The sequence below is a fragment of the Delphinapterus leucas genome, chromosome X (assembly GCF_059928025.1).
Source record: "Delphinapterus leucas isolate spDelLeu-1000000601 "Yukka" chromosome X, BTC_Dleu_Yukka2, whole genome shotgun sequence".
Classification (NCBI taxonomy): Eukaryota; Metazoa; Chordata; class Mammalia; order Artiodactyla; family Monodontidae; genus Delphinapterus; species Delphinapterus leucas.
In genome coordinates, this window is record NC_143150.1 from 15748264 (window position 1) to 15771030 (window position 22767).

Sequence of the window (22767 nt, forward strand, 5' to 3'; positions counted from 1 at the left end):
CCTCTGCTGAGTCTACAAATTTAAAATGCTGGGATTATCCAAGGCAGACTAACCTCTGTGATTCTTATGGGCGTTATGTAGACCCCAAATATACTATATACCAACTCTGGACGTACTGTAGTTTCTTTTTTATTTTTTAATTAATTTTATTTTTGGCTGTGTTGAGTCTTTTTGCTGCCCGCAGGCTTTCTGTAGTCATGGCGAGCGGGGGCTACTCTTTGCTGCGGTGCGTGGGCTTCTCATTGTGGTGGCTTCTCTTGTTGTGGAGCACGGGCTCTAGGGTGTGCAGGCTTCAGTAGCTGCAGCATGCGGGCTCAGTAGTTGTGCCTTGTGGGCTCTAGAGTGCAGGCTCAGTAGTTGTGGCGCATGGGCTTAGTTGCTCCGTGGCATGTGGGATCTTCCTGGACCAGGGCTCGAACCCATGTGCCCTGCATTGGCAGGTGGATTCTCAACTACTGTGCCACCAGGGAAGCCCCTGTACTGTAGTTTCTATCACCCATCTCCTGTTGGAGTTCATGTACATTATTTCCAGTTCCTCACAATTATAAACAATTCTGCAGTGAACATCCTATATGTGTAACTTTGGCAAAGTATATAAAGATCTGTGAGGTGGATTCCTAGAAGTTAAATTGTTGAGCCAAAAAATATATATATGTATTTAAATTTTGATAGATTTCGTCTCAAACCAAACTTAATAAAACAGAAGGTCTTGGAGAGCCCATGATGGCCTGGGAAGGAACTGTAGAGCTGTGGTGTAAATATTGCTGAATTATTGAGACCAGTTAGACATGTTGTTGTAACTAGATATGCATGTGAAGGGATTTGGGTTGATTGCTGGTGTTCTTTTCTAATTCACATTTTTGAGTATTTAGGCAAATTTTTAGCAGCAACTAATTCAAAATATGTTCTGAGTGTTCTGATTGCCCTCCCAATCTGTGTTGAATACCTTAGACAAACCAAAATAATTCTAGCTCACCCACAGTATTTGGAGACCTGGAAAATCAAGTTCACCCACATGTAAGACGTCCCCATCTGATCTTTTTTTCTTTGGTAAAAATGTAACAAATTTTATTTCCCATATGATCTTATATTAACTCTTATCCTCTCTAAGAGTCATTAATTGTAGACATTTTCTGTTGCTAGTACTATAAGGGCAGTAGTGACTGATTTTTACTTCATTTTTTTAAAAACAGAAAGTATTTCATTTCTGACTACATAACATTATGTAAACAATGATTTTTTAAAAAATCAGACAGTTCAGGAAAAGTATAAAGAAGAAAATAAATATCACCTGTAATCCCACCACTCAGAGATGATCACTATTAACATCTTGGTGAATCTCATGACAATCTTTCTTTGAGGTAGATGTCTATGTGTGTGTGTGCGTGTGCGTGTGTGTGCACACGTGTGTGCATATATACATATATATTGCCTATGACGTGTGTGTGTGTGTGTGTGTGTGTGTGTGTTTATTTTAAACAGAAATTATGTATTCTTCATTATTTCTCCTTCATGGAGATTTTTCTATTCTCAGACCCTGACAATACTGTCGCTGACCAGACCTGTTCTTATGCTCTTGCATTCAGCGAGTCCTTGCTAGTCCAAATGCTTCCTTTATTTTGGTCATGTGTATTAGTCAGGGTTCTCCAGAGAGACAGAACCAACAGGATCCATATAAAGAGATTTACTGTAAGTAATTGGCTCCCGTGATTATGGAGGCTGAGAAGTCCCACGATCTGCCATGTGTAAGCTGAAGACCCAGGACAGATGGCGGTGTAGTTCAGTACAAGTCCACAGGCCTGAGAACCAGGAGAGCTAATGGTGTAAATTCCAGTCCTTGGGTAGAAGACTGATGTCCCAGCTCAAGAAGTCAGGTAGAGTGAGCAAATTCTCCCTTCCTCCACCTTTTTGTTCTATATGGGCCCTCAACAGATTGGATGATGCCTACACATATTGGGGAGGGCAATCTGCTTTACTCAGGCTACTGATTCAAAGGCTCATCTCATCTGGAAACACCCTCACAGACATGCCCAGAAATATTATTTAATCTGGGCACCTCGTGACCCAGACAAGTTGACACATAAAATTAACTGTTGTATCCTGTAAACTTGGGCAGGATAGAGACCTCTTGGAATTTGCAAGTCTGCAGACGTTCTCTCCCCTTTTTCAGGTTTCCAAGGGATTGTCTGCTGATTTCATCCCCGTTTAGGCCTCGATATGCTTCTGGTGGCACATCAGTTTTGAAATGTTTAGAAGTTCTCCGGTGTCATCACAAGTGGCATGGGGTACCCAACTCAGACCTGCATCTACCATGAGGCATTTTTTTTTTAAAGCTCAAAAAACCTTGGATTAAAAGGAAGTCATCAACAAAATACAAAATATTTAGCACTGAATGATAATGTAAACAGTACATGTCAAAAAGTAGTTTCCTTCCTTCCTGCCTTCTTCAGAGGGGCATGTTTAATGCATCTAACTGAGGCTTGGCCTCTCCTGGCCCGTTGTTTTGAATGAGAGTTTAGCTCATCCTTTAGGGACATGGCAGCCTAGAGGCTTTTGCTGCTCCTGACCTTGGTTCCTTCATTGTCCTCAGAATTCACTGCCATTTGTTAAACTCTCACTACTGAGGAAAAGCATATCATTTTCTCTGAATTATTTTTCTAATAATCTTCTCATTGGCTCTCTTTGCCTATTGTAAGTTGATGTTACATGCCAGGAGGGATTAAAAAATAAATAATAATAATAAGCACAACAATAGAAAATGGTAACTGTGAGAGGTGATGGATGTGTTAATTAGCTTGATTGTAGTGATCATTTCACAATGTATACATATATCAAAATATCAAGTTGTATACCTTGAATATATACAATTTTTATTTGTCAATTAGACCTCAATAAAACTAAAAAAAAAGAAAAGAAAAGAAAGAGGAATCTATGTAGCTTAGTTGTCAGGCTTAATTTGCATGCAGTGCTTAGGTCTTGGCACCCATGGTCTCACTGGGAAGACAGGACAGACATGATGGTATAAGCCACGTGGCAGACAGTGATGTCAAGTTATAAACTGTCCTAAAATGAGTTGCTCCAAATGTGGTTGGGGGATCTTTTGCATTTGAAAGCCCCCAGGGAGACTGTTAAAACTGCAGATATCTGGTCTCCACATCTGGCTTGTTACATCAGAATCTCTGGCAATAGGTCCCAGGAAACAGCATTTTTAACACCCCCTCAGCCCCCTTCTCTCCATCCCCCCCAGGTGAGCTGATACTCACTAAACTAAAATTTGAGAACCAATAAAGGGAAAGGTTGAATGGGAGAGAGGATTGACGCCATGTCAGGACTTAGATAAGCAGAGAAGAGCTGGAAGGGAAGTCAGGCAGGGGGAACCCTGTGAGCACATTCATCCAGGCAAGAATGTGCGTGCCTGCAGTCTGTCCCTGCAGGTCACAGAATGGACTGCGTTCTCTTCTATCCCCATCAAAATGCCTCTCGGAGGGTGAAATTCTTATTTATTGCAACTGGTGCAGCCCAATGTAAGAATGCAGTCCCTCGTGCTGCCACAAATAGGCCAGACTCACAATAATCCTAATATAGGCACACCTCGAAGGTATTGCCAGTTCAGTTCCAGACCATCACAGTAAAGCGAGTTACATGAGTTGTTTGTTTTCCCAGTGCATATAAAAGTTATGTTTACACTTTACTGTAGTCTGTTAAGTGTGCAATGGCATTGTCTTAAAAAACAATGGACACACCTTATTTAAAAAAATTTTATTGCTAAAAAATGCTCGCCAACATCTGAGCCTTCAGCGAGTTGTAATCTTTTTGCAATAGTCACATCAAAGATCACTGGTCACATAACAAATATAATAATAATGAAAAAGTTTGGGGTATTGCGAGAATTACCAAAAGTGACACAGAGACGTGAAGTGAGCAAATGCTGTTGGAAAAACGGCGCCAATAGACTTGCTTGATGCAGGGTTGCCACAAACCTTCCATTTGTGGAAAACCCACAATATCCGTGAAGCACAATAAAGCAAAACGCAATAAAACGAGGTCTGCCTGTACTGAACTCTGGGGATGAGCATCTAGCTGCAAAGTGAGAGATGACATTTCCCTACATCCAAATAGGAAAATATAATCAGTAAGGGCCAGTATTATTTATTTTTTCTAACTTTCTTCTCCTTTATTGTAACGTGTGGCAGATGTCTTACCAGAACCTCCGTGCGGTCGGAATGGTGGGAAGAAATCTGAAACCCGTTCAATCACATCAGAATCCCAGGAAGCCTCCTGTAGTTCTTGCTTCTGCCACCCATCTTCTGTTTACCCCCCTTTTCTCTCTCACTCATCTATTTACCCACTTGCTCCCACCCTGAATTTTCTCTGCGTTTCTAGTGCTTATCTACCCTTCTAAAAGAAACTTTATTTTTTAGAGCAGTTCTAGGTTCACAGCAAAATTGATCCAAAGGTTGGAGATGTCCTGTATACCACCTACCCACACACATGCACAGGCTCCCCCAGGATCAGCATCTCCCACCAATGTGGGACATTTGTGACAACTGATGAACATACATTGACCCATCATTAGCACCAAAGGCCAGAGTTTACATTACCATTCACTCTTGGTGTTGGGCATTCTATGGGTTTGGATAAATGTATAATGACACGTATCCACCATTACAGTGTTGTTCAGAGTAATTTCACTGCCCTAAAAAACCTCTGTGCACCCTCCCTTTTTTAAAACCACCAGCCTAAACTACCTTACACATCTATCCAGTTATTCCTTCTCTATATCCCCTATTCTTTTTTACCTACCCATTTCCTGCCTAACTCATCCATATCTTCCATCTGAGGTCAGGGAGGTGACAAGAGTTTTCAGAGTTCATCTCTGTTTTGCAGAATCTGTCCATAACAGGGCAAGAGTGCTGCTTGTTTTGTGAAAACCAAGGACCTGGAGGGGGTGAAATTGATCACTGCACTTGAATGTAAACAGGCGAGCTCTTCTGCCATATACGTCAAATATGACAAAAATACCGTAGTGTATTACCTTTACCCATCTTCTAGGAGTTTACCAACATGAACCCGTTTTTGCAGGCATCATACTTATCTCAGAATTCCTATAATATGATGGTTTTGCTTAGATTAAGGTTTCCTGGGGCCATTATAATCCTCCTTTATCGTGGGATGTATCTCTGTTTCCAGCTTTTGTTTATGCATTTTAGCCTCTTAAAATAATTTCTTCAGACCTATATGACTTGTTCCCTTATGGAAAACAGAGTTATAAAAGTGAACTCACTCTAAAGCCTTTCCAGGAAATGGAGGAAATATATTTTACTGGAAAATCAATAGCCCAGGATGGAGGTACAAAAGGCCTCCACCTCTTTTTTCTATGGCTTCTCACCATCTGTTTTATTCTGAATTTAGTCAGAGGTTAATTGAGCAAAAGGATAGTCTGTTGTCCTTGTGAAGATGGAGTCAGAGAGGCAAAGGCAATGTCTGGACACAGTCCATTTTAGTATTTGAGTGGATTTCATCTCGATCAGATTGTACTGCTCCGAAGTTGGTTGGCCTGCCAAACTGTTTGCGTTCTGACTCACCACTGAGGCCTTCTGTTTGGGAACACATAGCCTTCTCTGTCTGCTTCCCTTTTTATCCTTTTACAGTAGATGCCCTGTGGCCTGAAAAATAAAGAACCAGTCTCCGCAGTTCATCAGTTGGTCTTCTGAGATTGAGGAAAGCAATAAAAATCCAAGTGAATTTGGGAGAGAATCCCAGGCATCCACCCTGATGAGCATTTCCACTAATCAAACCACAGCAAGGGCAATGCTATTTGGTGCATCATCATTCAAACAAATTTTGCATTATTTAATGAAGGACTCATTAATCACTTGTGTCAATTTAGCTTGTAAAGTCAGCATTTAGCCACCCTCAAGACTTGCAACAATATGAGTTTAGTGTATGTTTCCATTCAGCTCTCCAGAACTTAACTCAAAGGCAGCAGGGAGTGTCTGCCTTCCTACCTCCGTTTGTCCCATATGAGTGGTTCCAGCACAGATGGAACCCTTAGAAAGTGTGCTGCTTCGCCTAGCAAATAAATCCACTGGAGCAGGACAGTTGGCACCTTTCTTGCAACATCTTAGTGCTTTCTCTTAAAGGAACTACCTGTGATAGCATTTTAAAGGAAGTTAAAATAATAAAACTGTTTCAATGGGGGGAGGAATGTTGAATTATAGCAACCATGGAATTAAAGCAGTGATGTTTAATTGTCTTAAAAATCACATTTTTTGATATAAATAATGTCCGTGAATTTTCTAATTTTAAAATTCCCTCAGGCAATGACTGTTTTGTTTCGTTTTCTTTTTTACTTTGTTTTTCTTCTTTTTCAATGGACATTATACTTTGGGTAGTGTGACAGTTACAGACAACAGTGCTTGAAAGCAAGGTTGAGGATGTGAGATGGCTCATTACCAGACATGGTCTCTTTAGAAAAATGTGAACAAAGGAGATGATGAGATGACTTCATTCTCTCCTGAACATAAGTGGGAAGCCAGGCCACCATCCTCTTTTTCCTCCAATACAAATACTGTAGACAAATGTTGCTAAAACGGTAGTCTGCGTATGAGTTTTACCTCTTAATACAATGTGGTACTCTTGAATTCTAGTGCAGCTCTCTCCATTTTTAAGAATAAAAAAATGAATCCTAGTGCTGAGCATGAGTATAAATGATTATTTAACACATTGCAATGAACAGCAGCCCAGCTGGGCAGAGACCGCTAACAATGGACACATTTGAGTTTGGAAGGACACTACTGGATGAGGACTTGGAGTCAGAGAAAAAACAGAAAAGTTTCTATTAACAGATGAGAAATTTGTGCTTTGACTTTAAAATAACAACTATAATGACACATAATTCACACAGCACAAAAATCACCACTTTAAAGTGTACAATTCACTGATTTTTAGTAAATTAACAGAGTTGTGTGATGATCACCACCATCTTACTTTCCAGCATTTTCATCACCCCAGTAAGAAACCCTGTACCCGTTTGTAGTCACTCCCTCCAGCCCTTGACAACCACTAATCGACTTTCCGTCTCTATGGGTCTTCCCTATCCTGGATGTTTCATATAAATTGAATCATACAATATTTGTTCTTTTGTGTTTGACTTCTTTTTTAGCATAATATTGTCAAGGTTCATCCATGTTGTAGAATGTATCAGTACTTCATTTTTTTTTCTTAAAGAAGGAAAGTATTTTTTTAATTAATTAATTTATTTGGCTGTGTCGGGTTTTAGTTGCGGCATGCGGGATCTTCGTTGTGGTATGCAGGCTTGTAGTTGCAGTGCGCGGGCTCTTTAGTTGTGGTGCGCAGGCTCTAGAGTGCACAGGCTTAGCTGCCCCGCAGCAATGTGGGATCTTAGTTTCCCGACCAGGGATCGAACCTGTGTCCCCTGCATTGGAAGGCGGATTCTTAACCACTGGACCACCAGGGAAGTCCCTTCATTGCTTTTAATGACGGAATAAATCTTCCATATTATGGATGTATACCAGGTTTTGTTTATGGACCTTTGGATTATTTCCACTTTTTGGTTATTATTTATAATGCTGCCGTGAAAATTGATGTGCAAATTTTTACACAGACATATGTTTTCATTTCTCTAGGAGTGGAATTACTGGGTCATATAATAACTCTAACTTTTTGAGGAACTGCCAAACTTTTCCACAGCAGTTACAATTTTTGACTTTCCCACCAGCAATGTATGAGGGTCCCAGTTTCTCCACACCCTCACCAACACTTGTTCTTTCTATTTTTTTCTTTTGATTATAGCCACCCTAATGAGTGTGAAGTAGTATTGTGGTTTAGATTAGCATTTCCCTAATGGTTAACTATGTTGAGTATCTTTTTATGCGCTTATTGGCCATTTGTATATCTTCTTTGGAGAAATGTCTATTTAAATCCTTGGCCAACTTTTAACTGATTATTTTTATTGTTGAGTTGTAAGAGTCCTTTATATATTCTGAATAGTAGAACCTTTTCAAATATATGATTTGTAGATATTTTCCCCATTCTGTGGGTTGTCTTTTTACTTTCTTGATAATGTCCTGTGATACATAAAAGTTTTCAATTTTCATGAATTTCAGTTTATCTATTTTTTCTCTTGTTGCTTGTGCTTTTGGTGTCATCCAAGAATCCATTGCTGAATTCAAAATCAGGAAGATTTCCTCCTCTGTTTTCTTCTAAGAGTTTTGTAGTTTTAACTCTTGAATCCATTTTGAGTTAATTTTTGTATATGGTGTGAAGTAGGAGTGCAAATTCTTTCTTTGTATGTAGTTATTCAGTGGTCCCAGCACCACTTTTTTTTTCTTTAAAGAGGGATTGCACAATCAAAGGGTACATGTGTTTTTTGTGTTTGTTTTTTGGTTGTTTTTATTTATTTAATTTATTTTTGGCTGCGTTGGGTCTTTGTTGCTGCACGTGAGCCTTCTTTAGTTGCGGAGAGTGCAGGCTACTCTTCTTTGCGGTGCACGGGCTTCTCATTGCGGTGGCTTCTCTTGTTGCGGAGCACGGGCTCTAGGCGCGTGGGCTTCAGTAGTTGTGGCACGTGGGCTCAGTAGTTGTGGCTCACCGGCTCTAGAGCACAGGCTCAGTAGTTGTGGCGCACGGGCTTAGTTGCTCCTCAGCATGTGAGATCTTCCTGGACCAGGGATCGAACCCGTGTCCCCTGCATTGGCAGGTGGATTCCCAACCACTGCACCACCAGGGAAGTCCCAGCACCACTTTTTATATACCTTTTTTTTAAACTTTTTATTTTGTATTGGAGTATAGTTGATTAGCAATGTTGTGTTAGTTTCAAGTGTACAGCAAAGTGATTCAATTATACATATACATGTATCTATTCTTTATCAAATTCTTTTCCCATTTAGCCAGAACCATTTTTTGAAAAGACTTTTCTTTCCTTATTGGAAGTTCACAGCACTCTTGTCAAAAATAAGTTCACCATGAGTTCATTTCTGGACTCTCAATTCTATTCCATTGGTCTATATATCTATTTTATACCAGTACTAAACTGTCTTGTTACTGAAGCTTTTTAGTAAGTTTTGAAATTGAGAAGTATACACTCTAACTTTGTACATTCTTCTTTTCCAGGATTTTAAGTGTTTGTGAAGGATTGATGTGAATTCTTTAAAATTTTGGTAGAATTAATCAATAAAGCAATCTCATCCTGGGCTTTAACTTATGGGAAGTTGTTTTGAATATTAATTCAATCTCTTTACTTGTTATAGAGATATTCAGATTTTCTACCTCTTTGTGAGTCAGTTTTGGTAGCTTGTGTAGTTTTAGAATTTTTTTTTTTACTTTTTTAGTGATTGCCCTAGAGTTTGCAATATACATTTAGAACTAGTCCAAGTCCACTTTCAAATAACACTGTATTGCTTCACAGGTACAAGTGCAAGTACTTTACAATAACAAAGTGTTCCTAATCCCTCCTTCCTACCCCTTGTATCATTGCTGTCATTCATTTCACTTATACATAAGCACACATAAGCATTTTATATATATATATATATAAAATCTAATACATTGTTTCTATTATTATTTTGAACAAACTGTTATCTGTTTGATCAATTAAGAAGAAAAATAAAAGTTTTTTATTGAGGTGTAGTTGATTTACAGAAAAATAAGTTTTTATTTGATCTTCACTTATTCCTTCTTTCATGCTTTCTTTCTTTATGTAGATCTGTTTCTAACCTATAACATCTTCTTTCTCTCTGATCTTTATTTTTTATTTTATTTTTTTAACATTTTTATTGGAGTGTAATTGCTTTACATTGTTCTGTTAGTTTCTGCTGTATAACAAAGTGAATCAGCTATACGTATACTTATATCCCCATATCCCCTCCCTCTTGCATCTGCCTCCCACCCTCCCTATCCCACCCGAACTTAATTTTTTTAATTTTTAAAAATTTTAAATATTTATTTATTTGGCTGTGCTGGGTCTTAGTTGCAGCAGGTGGGATCTTCGTTGTGGCATGCGAACTCTTAGTTGCAGCATGTGGGATCTAGTTCCCTGACCAGGGATTGAACCTGGGCCCTCTGCATTGGGAGCACGGAGTCTTAGCCACTGGACCACCAGGGAAATCCCTCTCTGAACTTTAAAAAAAAAAAACCCACTTTTTGCAAAGCAGGTCTGCTGGCCAGAAAATTCCCTCAATTTTTGTTTGTCCTAGAAAGTCTATTTTTGCTTGACTTTTGAAGGAAAATTTCACAAGATACAGAATTCCAGGTTGGTGGGGGTTTTTTCCCCCAACACTTTAACTATTTTACACCACTCTACTCTTGCTTGTATGCTTTCTGACAAGTCACGTATAGTTCTTATCTTAGCTTCTCTGTAGGTAAAGTATTTTTATCCTCTGGCTTTTTTCAAGATTTTTTTTCTTTATCTTTGATTTTTCTGGAGTTTGAATATGGTGTGCTTAGGGGACATTTTGCAGGGGGGGGCATTTATCCTGCTGGGTTTTCTCTGAGCTTCCTGGATCTGTGGCTTGGTGTCTGACATTAATTTGGGGAAATTCTTAGTCATTGTCGTTTCAAATATTTCTTCTGTACCTTTCTCTCTTTATTCTCCTTCTGGTATTCTCATCACACATAGGTTACACCTTTAGATGTTGTCCCACAGTTCTTAGATATTTTGTTCCATTTTTCAGGGTTTTTTTCTGTTTGCTTTTCAGTTTTGAAAGTTTCTATTGGCACATCCTCAAGCCCAGAGCTTCTATCCTCAGTGGTCCAGTTTACTAACAAGCCCATCAAAGGCATTCTTCATTTCTATTAGAGTGTTTTTGATCTCTAGCATTTCATTTTTATTCCTTCTCAGTATTTATTCCTGCTTACAATACCCATCTGTTCTTGCATGTTGTCTACTTTTTCCATTCAAGCCCATAGCATATGAATCATTGTTATATTAAAATCCTGGTCTGATAATTCCAATATTCCTACCATATCTGATTGTGGTTCTAATGTTTGCTCTGTCTCTTCAAACTGTGTTTTTTTACCTTTTCATATGCCTTGTAATTTTTTGTTGGAAGCCAGATGTGATGTACTAGGTAAGAGGAACTGCAGTAAATAGGCCTTTAGTAATATGGTGGTAAGGTATGGGGTCAGGGGAAGTGTTCTCAAGTCCTATGATTAGGTCTCAGGCTTTTGATGAGCTTATGTCCCTAGATTGTGAACTGCAGCAGTGTTTCTCAGTCTTTTTTCCCCTCCCTTAGATAGGACAGGATGGCTAGAGGGAGCTGGAGTAGGGTATTTCTCTTCCCCTAAGTATATTAGGCTCTGATAAAACCCCAATAGGTTAGGGTTTGGTAAAATACTTTCTCTCTTGAGGGCAGACCTTGTTATGAAGAACAGAATGCTCTGGTAAATTTCAAAATGGCTACTTTTCCCTTCCCTCTCCTGAAGCACAAGGGAGATTCTCCTCCTATCTTCATTGTGATGACCTGGTACAGCTTCTGGAGGTAAATGTCACAGAAGTGTGGGTGTGCTCCTCTGTGACTGGACCCCCTAGAGTTTTTAACTCTCAGATGTTTCTGCACTGAGCCCCCAGCAATTCATCAATTACAGTTCAGGTTTTCCTACCCTGATACCACTTCCCACGGAGGCTTCTGCTCATGGTCTTCTGGTCCAGCAAGTTATGATTCTCTATCTGCCTTTCTGTCTCTCCAATTTTAAGTGTACCATTTTTGCCTGTGACCTCAATTCCCTGACAGATGTAAGCAAAGTTTTTTTCTAGTTGTTCAACTGTTTACTTGCTTTTAGGATGGAGTGATGACTTCCAAATGCCTTAAATGCTGGACTGGAAACCAGAAGTCCTCTTTCTTCTTTTTGATGTAGGCATTCACAGCTATTTACAGTCTCTAAGAACTGCTTTAACTTCATCCCATAAGTTTTGATGTTGTGTTTTCTTTTTTATTCATCTCAAGATAGTTTCTAATTTCCTTTGTTGTGCTTCGACTTTCTATAGGGGTAACATTTCTGTTCCATTCCTGGATTAATTGCACAGAGCACTGGTACCTCCAGGCCCTTAAATATACACTTACACCTTTAGAGAGTAGGCATTCCTCCCTGAGGAATAGAGAAACTGAAAGTAGACATGAGTGGCTGGGAGGAGGGGCTACAACTTAAGCCCTAGCTTTTGAAGCCACACTGTGGCCTATGTCCTTGTCAACTAGGAGTGATATTGCCCTTCAGGTGACATCTGGCAATGTCTGGACACATTTTTGGTTGTCATAATGGGGTAGGGGGTGGCATGCAACTGACATCTGGTGGGTAGATGCCAGGGATGTTGTTAAACATCCTACAGTGCACAGGGCATCTGCTCACAACAAAGAGCTATCTGCTCTGAAATATCAATAGTGCTGCCATTGAGAAACCTTTTTTAACCCCTTAAATTGGAGGGACTGTTTCCCAGCTCACCCAGCACCTACCTGTACAGTGTCTCACACTTACCTCTTCACAATGGTCCCTGAGGTAGGTGAGATGTCACAATCTGAGATGAACCTTAAAACTGAAGCAACCTGTCCGTTGGTAGCAGAGCCTGGATGACCACCTTCCAGTCCAGTTGTTTCCTAAAAAACCCACAGCTACCTGGACCTCCAATTGCTTTGTCCACTCCACCTGTCAATAGCAGATCATCTTGCACTGTCTTGTGAGTATATGTCTGGCATATTGGTAGGCTAAGGGGCTTCTCCTGGCTAAGAATGCTTCACATTGTCTTGTGAGCCCGTGTTTAATGGCTCCCTCTGAAGACAGAGTAGAAACTCCCTAAGGACAGGCATGGCCTTTGGCACCAAGGAGGCACTCAGTAAATTTGTGTTGAATGGATTAGGAGATATGAGAGAAAATACACCAAAATATTAACTTGGTGATCTCTAGGAGCCTAGAATAAAGGTTATAGCTGCCTCCAGAAGAGGCTGGGAAATGAGGTGTGACCCCAGGGTTGGTGGGGGCAGAGAAGTTGTGGACCTGTACATTGGTTGTTTTGCCGATAGGATTTTCATTTGGCTATCATTAATAATACTGGTAAGCATCATTTTCCTTGTTAAATTCCTCACATTTCAGCTTCTTTTTCTCTTTGAAATGTTCATACTAGCACTTTTTACCTTTATTAAAAAGCCAGCTTTAACTGCTTAAAAATTCAGCGTCCTCAGATTTTGTCACCTAAAGATTTTCTCAAGAACATAATATAAAAAAATCTTTTTTGATGTTTGACATCAGTTATCATGAAATTATCCTGACACTGAATCTCTATGTCTTGAGGTAGCTGGTCTCAATTTCCTCATCCATAAAATGGGAATGATGATCCTTTGTTAGCTGAGACCTTTGCTGAGGATAAAATGATTTAAAGCACATGAAAGCATTCTGAGTAGTACTGTGTAAATGGCAAGGCCCCTCCAATTATGGGTAATTCTGAAAAAATGTGTTCGTATGAGTTATGCAGTATAACCAGTTGTCATGCAATTATTAGAGTAGTTTACTAGAATGAAACAAAGTGCATTCAGATTTTGTGCTCCTTACTTACAGTGCTAGCTGAATAAATAGGACTTTTTTTTCCTGATAATTTGGTTAAAAGATCTAAAACTCTATTTTACCTTGGACTTTTCTGACAGTTACAATACCTTGACCTTTGTTTCTCCATAGGTGTTACAGAATATCTTGGACACTGAAAAAGAGTATGCTAAAGAACTTCAGTCTCTTCTTGTTACTTACTTAAGACCGCTGCAGTCCAATAACAAGTAAGATTTATATTTTAAACCTCTCGCTAAGCAAAGCAAGATAATGTCAGTAGATGGAGTCATTACTCTTACGTCACTGAATAATTGATTTTGCCCTTTAGAAGAATTTCCACAGATCACAGGTTGCCAAGAACATGGTCAGGGCAACAGAAATTGTGCAAGATGTAGCTTTTGGAGAGCTTGGCTTTCTTTCTCTTCTGGCTGTGGAGGGAATGAGCCGATCTGCCTTTCTGTCTGTCACCATTTTTATCTTGTACGTTTTAGAAGTGATACATCTAGTTTTACCTTCCAGAAAAAGGACTTGCTGGTGTTTTTATGCAGAAAGCACAGACACTGGAAATTCTTGTGCTCGCTCTGACCTTGGCTTGCCACGGCAGAAACTCTTTCCCACGCTCCCAGAATGGAAAAAGCGTGGCATTTTGTGAATCTTCCTAAGAGCAATTCAAGCCAGTATTTCACCAGGCAAAAGTGAATGAGAAAGAGGCGTTAAAAATATTCATACCTTATCCTGGTCTTAGAAATCTGAAGGCCTGAATTGAAAACTTACTTTTCACAAAAGAAAAATATTGACCGTTCATTTTTTAGTGCTTGTAGGCCTGGCATATGTAACAAATAATAGCTAACTGCATTTATGTGTGTTTTTTATTTTAATGGATTAAACTTTACTGGAGATTATGATCTATAAGTCAAATGGTAAATTTAGCAGTCGATACATAGAATGGAGGACAAAAACTTCTTCTTGTACCTCAGTTTAAGAGTTTATTTTTGCCAAACAATTGCCTAAACTGTTGGCTTCAGGCTTAAATAAGTTTAATGTATTTAACTATTTTCTCCCTTTTCCTAAATAATGCTTGCTTAGGCATAATGTCCTGTTAAATTTCCTACTCGGTTATTTTCATGGCACTATGGGAATCTTACTTCAGTATGAAAGGATTTTGTATTCCTGTGTTTTGTCAGAGTTTAAATGATCAACAACAAAGTGGCTTTTGTTATTATTATGTGAAACATGAAGTGCTCTGTGAATCATAGCCCTTAGAGCTGAATGGAACCTCAGTGAATCATTGGGTCTAGTGCCCTGGAAGAAATGACTATCCTCATTGAATAAATAAAAAAAAAACAAAGTCCAGAGAGGCTCACTGTCCTGCCCATCACACGGTCAGTCAGTGGCCAGACTCAACCCACTGCATCTCCTGCCACCGAGTAAAATGTGGTTCCGTGTTCTAGAGGTGACAGGCAGAGGAGGAGAGGGGAACTGAAGTGGTAACCCTGGCAGCGAAGATGGTAAGATTTCAAATGGAGGAGTGACTGATTAGCAATCAAGAAATAGTCAAAGGAAAAGAAAAGAGCCACGGCAGAGGAGATGAGAGACCCGAGTCAGAACTGCACTGTTCCCAAGGAAATTCAAAATGCAGTTCTAGTCACTTCCCATTGGTTCTGCCTTGTAGACCCCAAAGTGATTTGAGCAAAGGGGACTGTTTATTGTTTGATCCTGAAAGGTCCAGATAAGCCCCCAGTCAGGTTCTTGCTGCTATGGGGGAACAGCAGCCAGGGAAGCTGGCTAAAGGGTTTCACTTTTGACACCCATGAGAGGGGTTTTCCAGCTTGTGGTTCAGGAGGGCATCAGAGCAGAGGAACTGGGTGCTTTTTATACTCTAGGGGTTACTGGTAACGTCTTTTTGGGTCTTCCTTTTCTTTGTCAGCAAAAATTACTCTCCTGGAAACCCTCCTCTTGTATTATTAAGGAGAAAGAACATGTGGCAGACATTGGCCTTTTAAGTAAATCTTCAGAAAAGTTTTCTCTCAACAAGTGGTTAGGGGCTTCCCTGGTGGCGCAGTGGTTGAGAGTCCGCCTGTCGATGCAGAGGACACGGGTTCGTGCCCCGGTCCGGGAAGATCCCACATGCCGCGGAGCGGCTGGGCCCGTGAGCCATGGCCGCTGAGCCTGCGCATCCGGAGCCTGTGCTCCGCGACGGGAGAGGCCACAGCAGAGAGAGGCCCGCGTACCACAAAAAAAAAAAAAAAGTGGTTAGGAGCATGGACTCTGGAGCTAGAATGTTTGGGTTCAAATTCTGGCTTCACCGTTCACTGGATTTGGGACTCTGGCTGATTTGCTTTAACCTCTCTGTGCCTAGATTTCCCTATGTGTAAAACAGAGACAGCAATAGTACCTACCTCATAAAGTTGTTGTAAGGTTAAGATGAGTTGTTATTTGTAAAATGCTTACCTCAGTGTTAAGCGCTGTATTAGTGCTGGCTCTTGTTTTTATCACCTATTATTTGGTAGGGGAAGAAAGGATGAGAAAATTCTTAGTACAGAGGCACTGGATTAAAATGGTTCAGTTTGTGTTTGACTCCATTCCATTCCAAAAGCAAACAAACACATCAGTACTATTTTCTTCCCTCCTATTTCCGCTCAAGATTTCCTTTAGTTGATTTATGAATAGCACATGTAATGTCTTTCAATTAACTTTCCCAGCTCCTCTAGAGGAGAGTATTCAAAAGTTTTTACACTTATTCCCAGCTATGATGTATTCTACCCATTTAGATACTTAGATATTTTTTGAGATGTATTTGACATATAACATTATATTAATTTCAGGTGTACGGTGTAATGATTCTATATTTGTATATATTGTGAAGTGATCACCACAATAAATCTAGTTAACATTCATCATCACACACAGTTACAAATTTTTTTTTCTTGTGATGAGAACTTTTAAGATCTCCTCTCTCAGCAACTCTTTCCACTATGCAGTACAGTATTATTAACTATGGTCACCATGCTGTACATTACATCCCTATGACTTACTTATTTTATAACTAGAAGCTTGAACCTTTTGACCCCCATTCCACCCCCCTCCCCCCCCTTTGGCGACCACCAATCTGTTCTCTGTAGATGCTTAGATGTTAAGCACTTGTTATTCATTTACTCCTTGCTTTGTAAAATACCTAAATGTCCCTTATAAACACTCATTTTCTTTAGGATCATTATTCTTGTTATGGAAAAGGGAAATCAAGGAAAGAAGCTTTAGAAAGTTGCTTGAGATCAGAGTTGGTGTCAATTAAAAACCTAAAGTTAAAGTATAGGGATTGCTTCCCTTCTCCCATTTGCCAGTTACTAGCAAACTATCAGCTAACTAGACTAGAGATAGATAACTAGAGTCATCCCCAAGTTCTCTTCACTGAAACTACATATATATATTTTTCAGTCTGAGTACTGTGGAATTTACATCTTTATTGGGAAACTTCGAGGAAGTATGCACGTTTCAACAGACGCTCTGCCAAGCCTTGGAAGAATGTTCAAAGTAAGTGTCGCACGTCGCCATCAGGATAGCTAGCAACATTGGGTTTTTTGGTGTGTTTTGTTTTCTTTTAACTGTTGTCTTAGGTAGGGGCACTTGATATTTATGCAGTTATTATGCATTTATACATTTATTCCAACTTTGATAAATTGCCCCAGTACAGAGAAAATCTACTAGGTGGTGGTACTCACAGAGTCAACCCACTAGTTGCTTATCAGGACTCTACATCTGGTCAGTTATTTCTCACTTTATTTAAAAATCATATTGACAAATAAGGTCTGAATCGACCATGGAGGATGCCCTTGTCATCGATTAGATATTTTTCTTTTGTACATTGCGAATTACTTTTCTAAGTAATTTTTTTTTTTTTTTGGCGGTACGCGGGCCTCTCACTGCTGTGGCCTCTCCCGTTGCGGAGCACAGGCTCCGGACGCGCAGGCTCAGCGGCCATGGCTCACGGGCTCAGCCACTCCGCGGCATTTGGGCTCTTCCCAGACCGGGGCGCGAACCCACGTCCCCTGCATCGACAGGCAGACTCTCAACCACTGCACCACCAAGGAAGCCCCAAGTAATATCTTTATGTGAACCACAACGCAGCATTGATGGCTAGCTAGCTCGTTGAAGTGCAGAATGAACTGTGATGATCATCAGGCAATATGTTTCTGGAGCAAGATTCGTTTTCCAAGTAGTGGATCTCGGAGAATTGGTGACTTTCATCGTCTATAGGGAATTTGGGGCAATTGCCTGTTTCTTGAGCTTAATGAGACACGGGTGGTTGTCCAGGGACGAAGCTGGTGAGAACCCCCTGTAAAGAGACCTGAGGAACCACTGCAAATGCTGATAGGGATCCATATTATTGGTATGGAAAGATGGTGACTAAGTGAGAAGAGCAGATTACTATTTAGATTTGTAATCTTTGCTTTTCATTTTATATGGAAACATGTAGAAGAGAGTCCAAGGAATATGCCAACATTGTTATAATAAATATCTCTGAATGGTGGAATTCCGAGTAATTTTTTTTCTTTCTTGTGTTTTTTTGATTTTTCTGCAAACTAAAATGGGTGCCATGTAATTCTAAACATCTGGATGTCACCTTGCCTAGCAACACCAGGCCACCAAGACTACATAATACTCCTTTGTGATGTGTCATTTTTGGATTCAGTTAGTTTTGTCTGTACTTGAACTTCATGCAAATTAGTCAAGAGTATATTTAGTGTGCCTGGCTAAATTTGAATATTATAATTTGAATAAGCATCTTAAAAAACCCTAGTAATTCCAAATAAGTATCTGACCCTATATATTGGAGCTATGTTTGGTGGCTAGAGTTTAAAACAGTGGCCAAGAACTTGCATTTCATAGATAAAATGGTTATAATATAGAAGTTTCTTTTTAACTTTGGCAAAAGAATTCATAAGGTTTGCGTGTTGCCAGGTTTAATTGGAATCATCTTCCTTTATCCCGTTTCCTATTTTACATTCTGTGTTTCACCTGTTTTGCTTACAGGTTTCCAGAAAACCAACACAAAGTAGGTGGTTGTCTACTGAACCTCATGCCTCATTTTAAATCTATGTATCTGGCTTACTGTGCAAATCATCCTTCAGCTGTAAATGTACTCACCCAGCACAGGTAAATCATTAACATTTTCCCCAAAAAGCTGCTTTGCAATGATATCCTTTCCCAGGACTACCTCATTTGGAAATCCAAGATCTCCCACTGAACTCTTGATTATCCCCATTCATCATACCAGAAATTGATTCATTGTTATATGGATTTATTGTCCATTCATGCAACAAATAATTTATTGAGCACCTACTATGTGCAAGGTCCTATAGTAGCTGATGGGGATACAGTGGTGAACAAGGAAGAGAAGGTCCCTTCCCTCATGGAGCATAGACTCTTGAGAGAAATAGACATGAAATTAAATGTTGTAAACATGTTGTATTAGAAAAGGGTAATTAAAAGGAAGCTGTGAGACTTTGAACATGGTATCAAAGTGTGGAGTGAACGAAGGGTCAGGGAAGGCTTTCTTGAAGTAAAATTCTATTCAGAGCCAATGGTTTAGCCTTCCCCATCCCAGTGAATGTTTTATCCAAGTTGCTGCAGAGCTAAGCTGCCTAGGTTCATCTCTTTTTCACTCTCCCTTTGTCTGGTAGAGGAAGTCTCAAGTAGTAATATGGCTAAAAGGCAGGTATCAGCAGGGAAAGGTGGAAGGAAACTAACCCTGTGAACTGGGTGTCAGGTACTCTAAGCAAAGGTCTCTGATGACAATTATACATGAATATAAATTGTTTCAGATTCATGGAGAACAGCAGCACAGTATCTCCTTTAAGAGTCCTTACAAGGGACCCAGATAAGCTCACATCTCTCCTACCCTTCCTTACACTCTGACGACTCACCCTTGACACATTCACTGATACATTCATCTGGGCCAGAATTCTGTAGGATAGGCTTGAAGACACAGTTTGGACTTTGAAGCCATGTGCTATAGGAATCCAGGTGGGACAATAGGAAGACCAACACACAGAGTCTCTTATGACTGAACTCGGAGACTAGATTCAGAACCGACATGATTCTGGAGGCTGCTCAAGACTGAAAAGATTATTCTTCTCTTAATTTGACTTGTACTCCCAGACCCAGGCTGGAACAGTGGGTGACAACAACCCTCAGAAGTGATGGAAACTTTGGCTTTGTCCTGGTTCATTAGGAGCTTGATTGGCTTTATAGAACTGTTATGTAAGGGCATTTTGAAGGTAGAATTCAGTAGGTCCTACTTGAAGGTGAATTTTACTTCCCTGATGAAAGTTGTGAACTCTTGTGGCATAGCAAATATGGAAGTTGGAGTTTAAAGAAAGAGAAGCCATGACTCTGGATTATTTAGGCAAGTGGCTCAACTGCTTAGAGCTAAAAATAACACTGACAATGTGCCAGGCACATGATGTAAAAGCCTATGAGGGAGTTACTATTATTACCATCATCTCTGCTTTACAGATAAGACATTAGAAGCTTAAGTAATCTGCCCAAGTACTCATAGCTGTTAAGTGGTTGAGTCAGAATTAGAATCCAGGTCTGTCAGACTTCTAAAAAAAAATGTTTTTATTAACACATGTATTTCACCTACAAAGTGAATAATCTGAATGCAAACTTAAAGAATTATCATAAAATGAGCACACATGTACCCACCACCCAGCTTAAGAAATAAAATTTTACCGTTTCTTTTTTAATATAGTAACTTTATTGAGATATAATTCACATACCATACAATTCACCCATTTAAAGTGTACAGTTAGGCTTCCCTGGTGGCGCAGTGGTCGAGAGTTAGGCTTCCCTGGTGGCGCAGTGGTCGAGAGTCAGCCTGCCGGTGCAGGGGACACGGGTTCGTGCCCCGGTCCGGGAAGATCCCACATGCCGCGGAGCGGCTGGGCCCGTGAGCCATGGCCGCTGAGCCTGTGCGTCCGGAGCCTGTGCTCCACAACGGGAGAGGCCACAACAGTGAGAGGCCCGCGTACAGCAAAAAAAAATTAAAAAAATAAAGTGTACAGTTAAATTATTTTTAGTATATTCAGAGTTGTGCAAGCATCACCACAATCAATTTTAGAAGATTTTCATCATTCTCCAGACAAACCTATACTCATTAGCTGTCACTCCCCATTGCCAGCCCAAGGCAACCACTAAAATACTTTATGTCACTATGGATTTGCTTATTCTGAACATTTCATTTAAGTGGAATCACACAACATATGGCCTTTTGTGTCTGGCTTCTTTCAGTCAGCATAATGTTTTCAAGGTTCATCCATGTTGTTGCACTTAACAGTACATTGTTTTTTTAAATTGCCATACATACAATGAAAAATATTTCATTGTATGGATACATATTGTTCTTCCATTCACCAGTTTGTGGACATATGGACTGTGAATGGTGCTACTATGAAGATTCATGTACAAGTCGTTGTGTAGACCTATGTTTTCATTTCTCTTGGGTAGATACGTAGGAGTGAAACTGCTGGGTCATTCCACTTTTAGAGGAACTGTGAGACTGTTTTCCAAAGTGGCTACACCAATTTATATTCCTACTAGCAATTTATGACGGTTTCATTTTCTCCACATCCTCACCAACATTTGTTATCATCAGTCTTTTTGATTATAGCCATTCTAGAGGGTATGAAGTGACGATATCTCATTTTGATATTGATTTGCATTTCCCTAATGACTAACGATGTTGAGCATCTTTCATGTGCTTTATTGGTAATTGGTGTACCTTCATTTGGGGAAACGTCTACTCAGATCCTTCGCCTATTGTTAAATTGGGTTACTTGATTCATTACTGAGATATGATTCACATACCATAAATCCACCATTTTAAAGTGTAGAACTCAGTGGTTGTTAATATATTACGTTGCCCCTACATGTGAAGTGGGTCTCTTGTAGACAGCATGTGTACGGGTCTTGCTTTTGTATCCATTCAGCCAGTCTATGTCTTTTGATTGGAGCATTTAATCCATTTACATTTTAGGTAGTTATCGATATGTATGTTCCTATTGCCATTTTCTTAATTGTTTTGGGTTTGTTGTTGTAGGTCTTTTCCTCTTCTTGTGTTCCCTGCCTAGAGAAGTTCCTTTAGCATTTGTTGTAAAGCTGGTTTGGTGGTTCTGAATTCTCTTAGCTTTTGTGTGTCTGTAAAGGTTTTAATTTCTCCATCGAATCTGAATGAGATCCTTTCTGGGTAGTCACCTTGGTTGTAGATTTTTCCCTTTCATCACTTTAAATATGTCCTGCTACTGCCTTCTGGCTTGTAGAGTTTCTGCTGAAAGATCGGCTGTTAACCTTATGGGGATTCCCTTGTATATTGTTGGTTGCTTTTCTCTTGCTGCTTTTAATATTTTTTCTTTGTATTTATTTTTTGATAGCTTGATTAATATGTGTCTTGGCGTGTTTCTCCTTGGATTTATCCTGTATGGGACTGTCTGTGCTTCCTGGACTTGATTGATTATTTCCTTTCCCATGTTAGGGAAGTTTTCTACTGTAATCTCTTCAAATATTTTCTCAGACCCTTTCTTTTTCTCTTCATCTTCTGTGACCCCTATAATTCGAATGTTGGTACGTTTAATGTTGTTCCAGAGGTCTCTGAGACTGTCCTCAATTCTTTTCATTCTCTTTTCTTTGTTCTGCTCTGTGGTAGTTATTTCCACTATTTTATCTTCCAGGTCACTTATCTGCTCTTCTGCCTCATTTATTCTGCTATTGATTTCTTCTAGATAATTTTTAATTTCATTTATTGTGTTGTTCATCAGTGTTTGTTTGCTGTTTAGTTCTTCTAGGTCCTTGTTAAATGTTTCTTTTATTTCCTCCATTCTATTTCCAAGATTTTGGATCATCTTTACTATCATTACTCTGAATTCTTTTTTAGGTAGGCTGCCTATTTCCTCTTCATTTGTTTGGTCTGGTGGATTTTTACCTTGCTCCTTCATCTGCTGTGTATTTCTCTGTCTTCTCATTTTGCTTAATTTACTGTGTTTGGGGTCTCTTTTCGCAGGCTACAGGTTCATAGTTCCCGTTGTTCTTGGTGTCTGCCCCCAGTGGATAAGGTTGGTTCAGGGGCTTGTGTAGGCTTCCTGGTGGAGGGGACTGGTGGGCAGGTGGATTCTTAACCACTGCACCACCAGGGAAGTCCTATCACTTTTTTTTTTGCCT

General features: G+C 39.8%; 1 protein-coding gene across 7 annotated transcripts in view; it reads left to right on the forward strand.

Annotated features, from left to right (window-relative positions):
- ARHGEF6 (Rac/Cdc42 guanine nucleotide exchange factor 6) overlaps positions 1-22767 on the forward strand; it is a 118756-nt gene that overhangs the window by 58069 nt on the left and 37920 nt on the right. For 6 of the 7 annotated variants that reach the window (XM_022554327.3, XM_022554325.3, XM_022554329.3 and 3 more), the window contains 3 exons: positions 13684-13778; positions 16987-17082; positions 18583-18705. In XM_022554327.3, the coding sequence (XP_022410035.1) occupies positions 13684-13778; positions 16987-17082; positions 18583-18705 (314 nt within the window). The remainder of the gene's footprint in view (positions 1-13683; positions 13779-16986; positions 17083-18582; positions 18706-22767) is intronic. The other variant, XM_089904056.1, reaches the window with a different exon arrangement.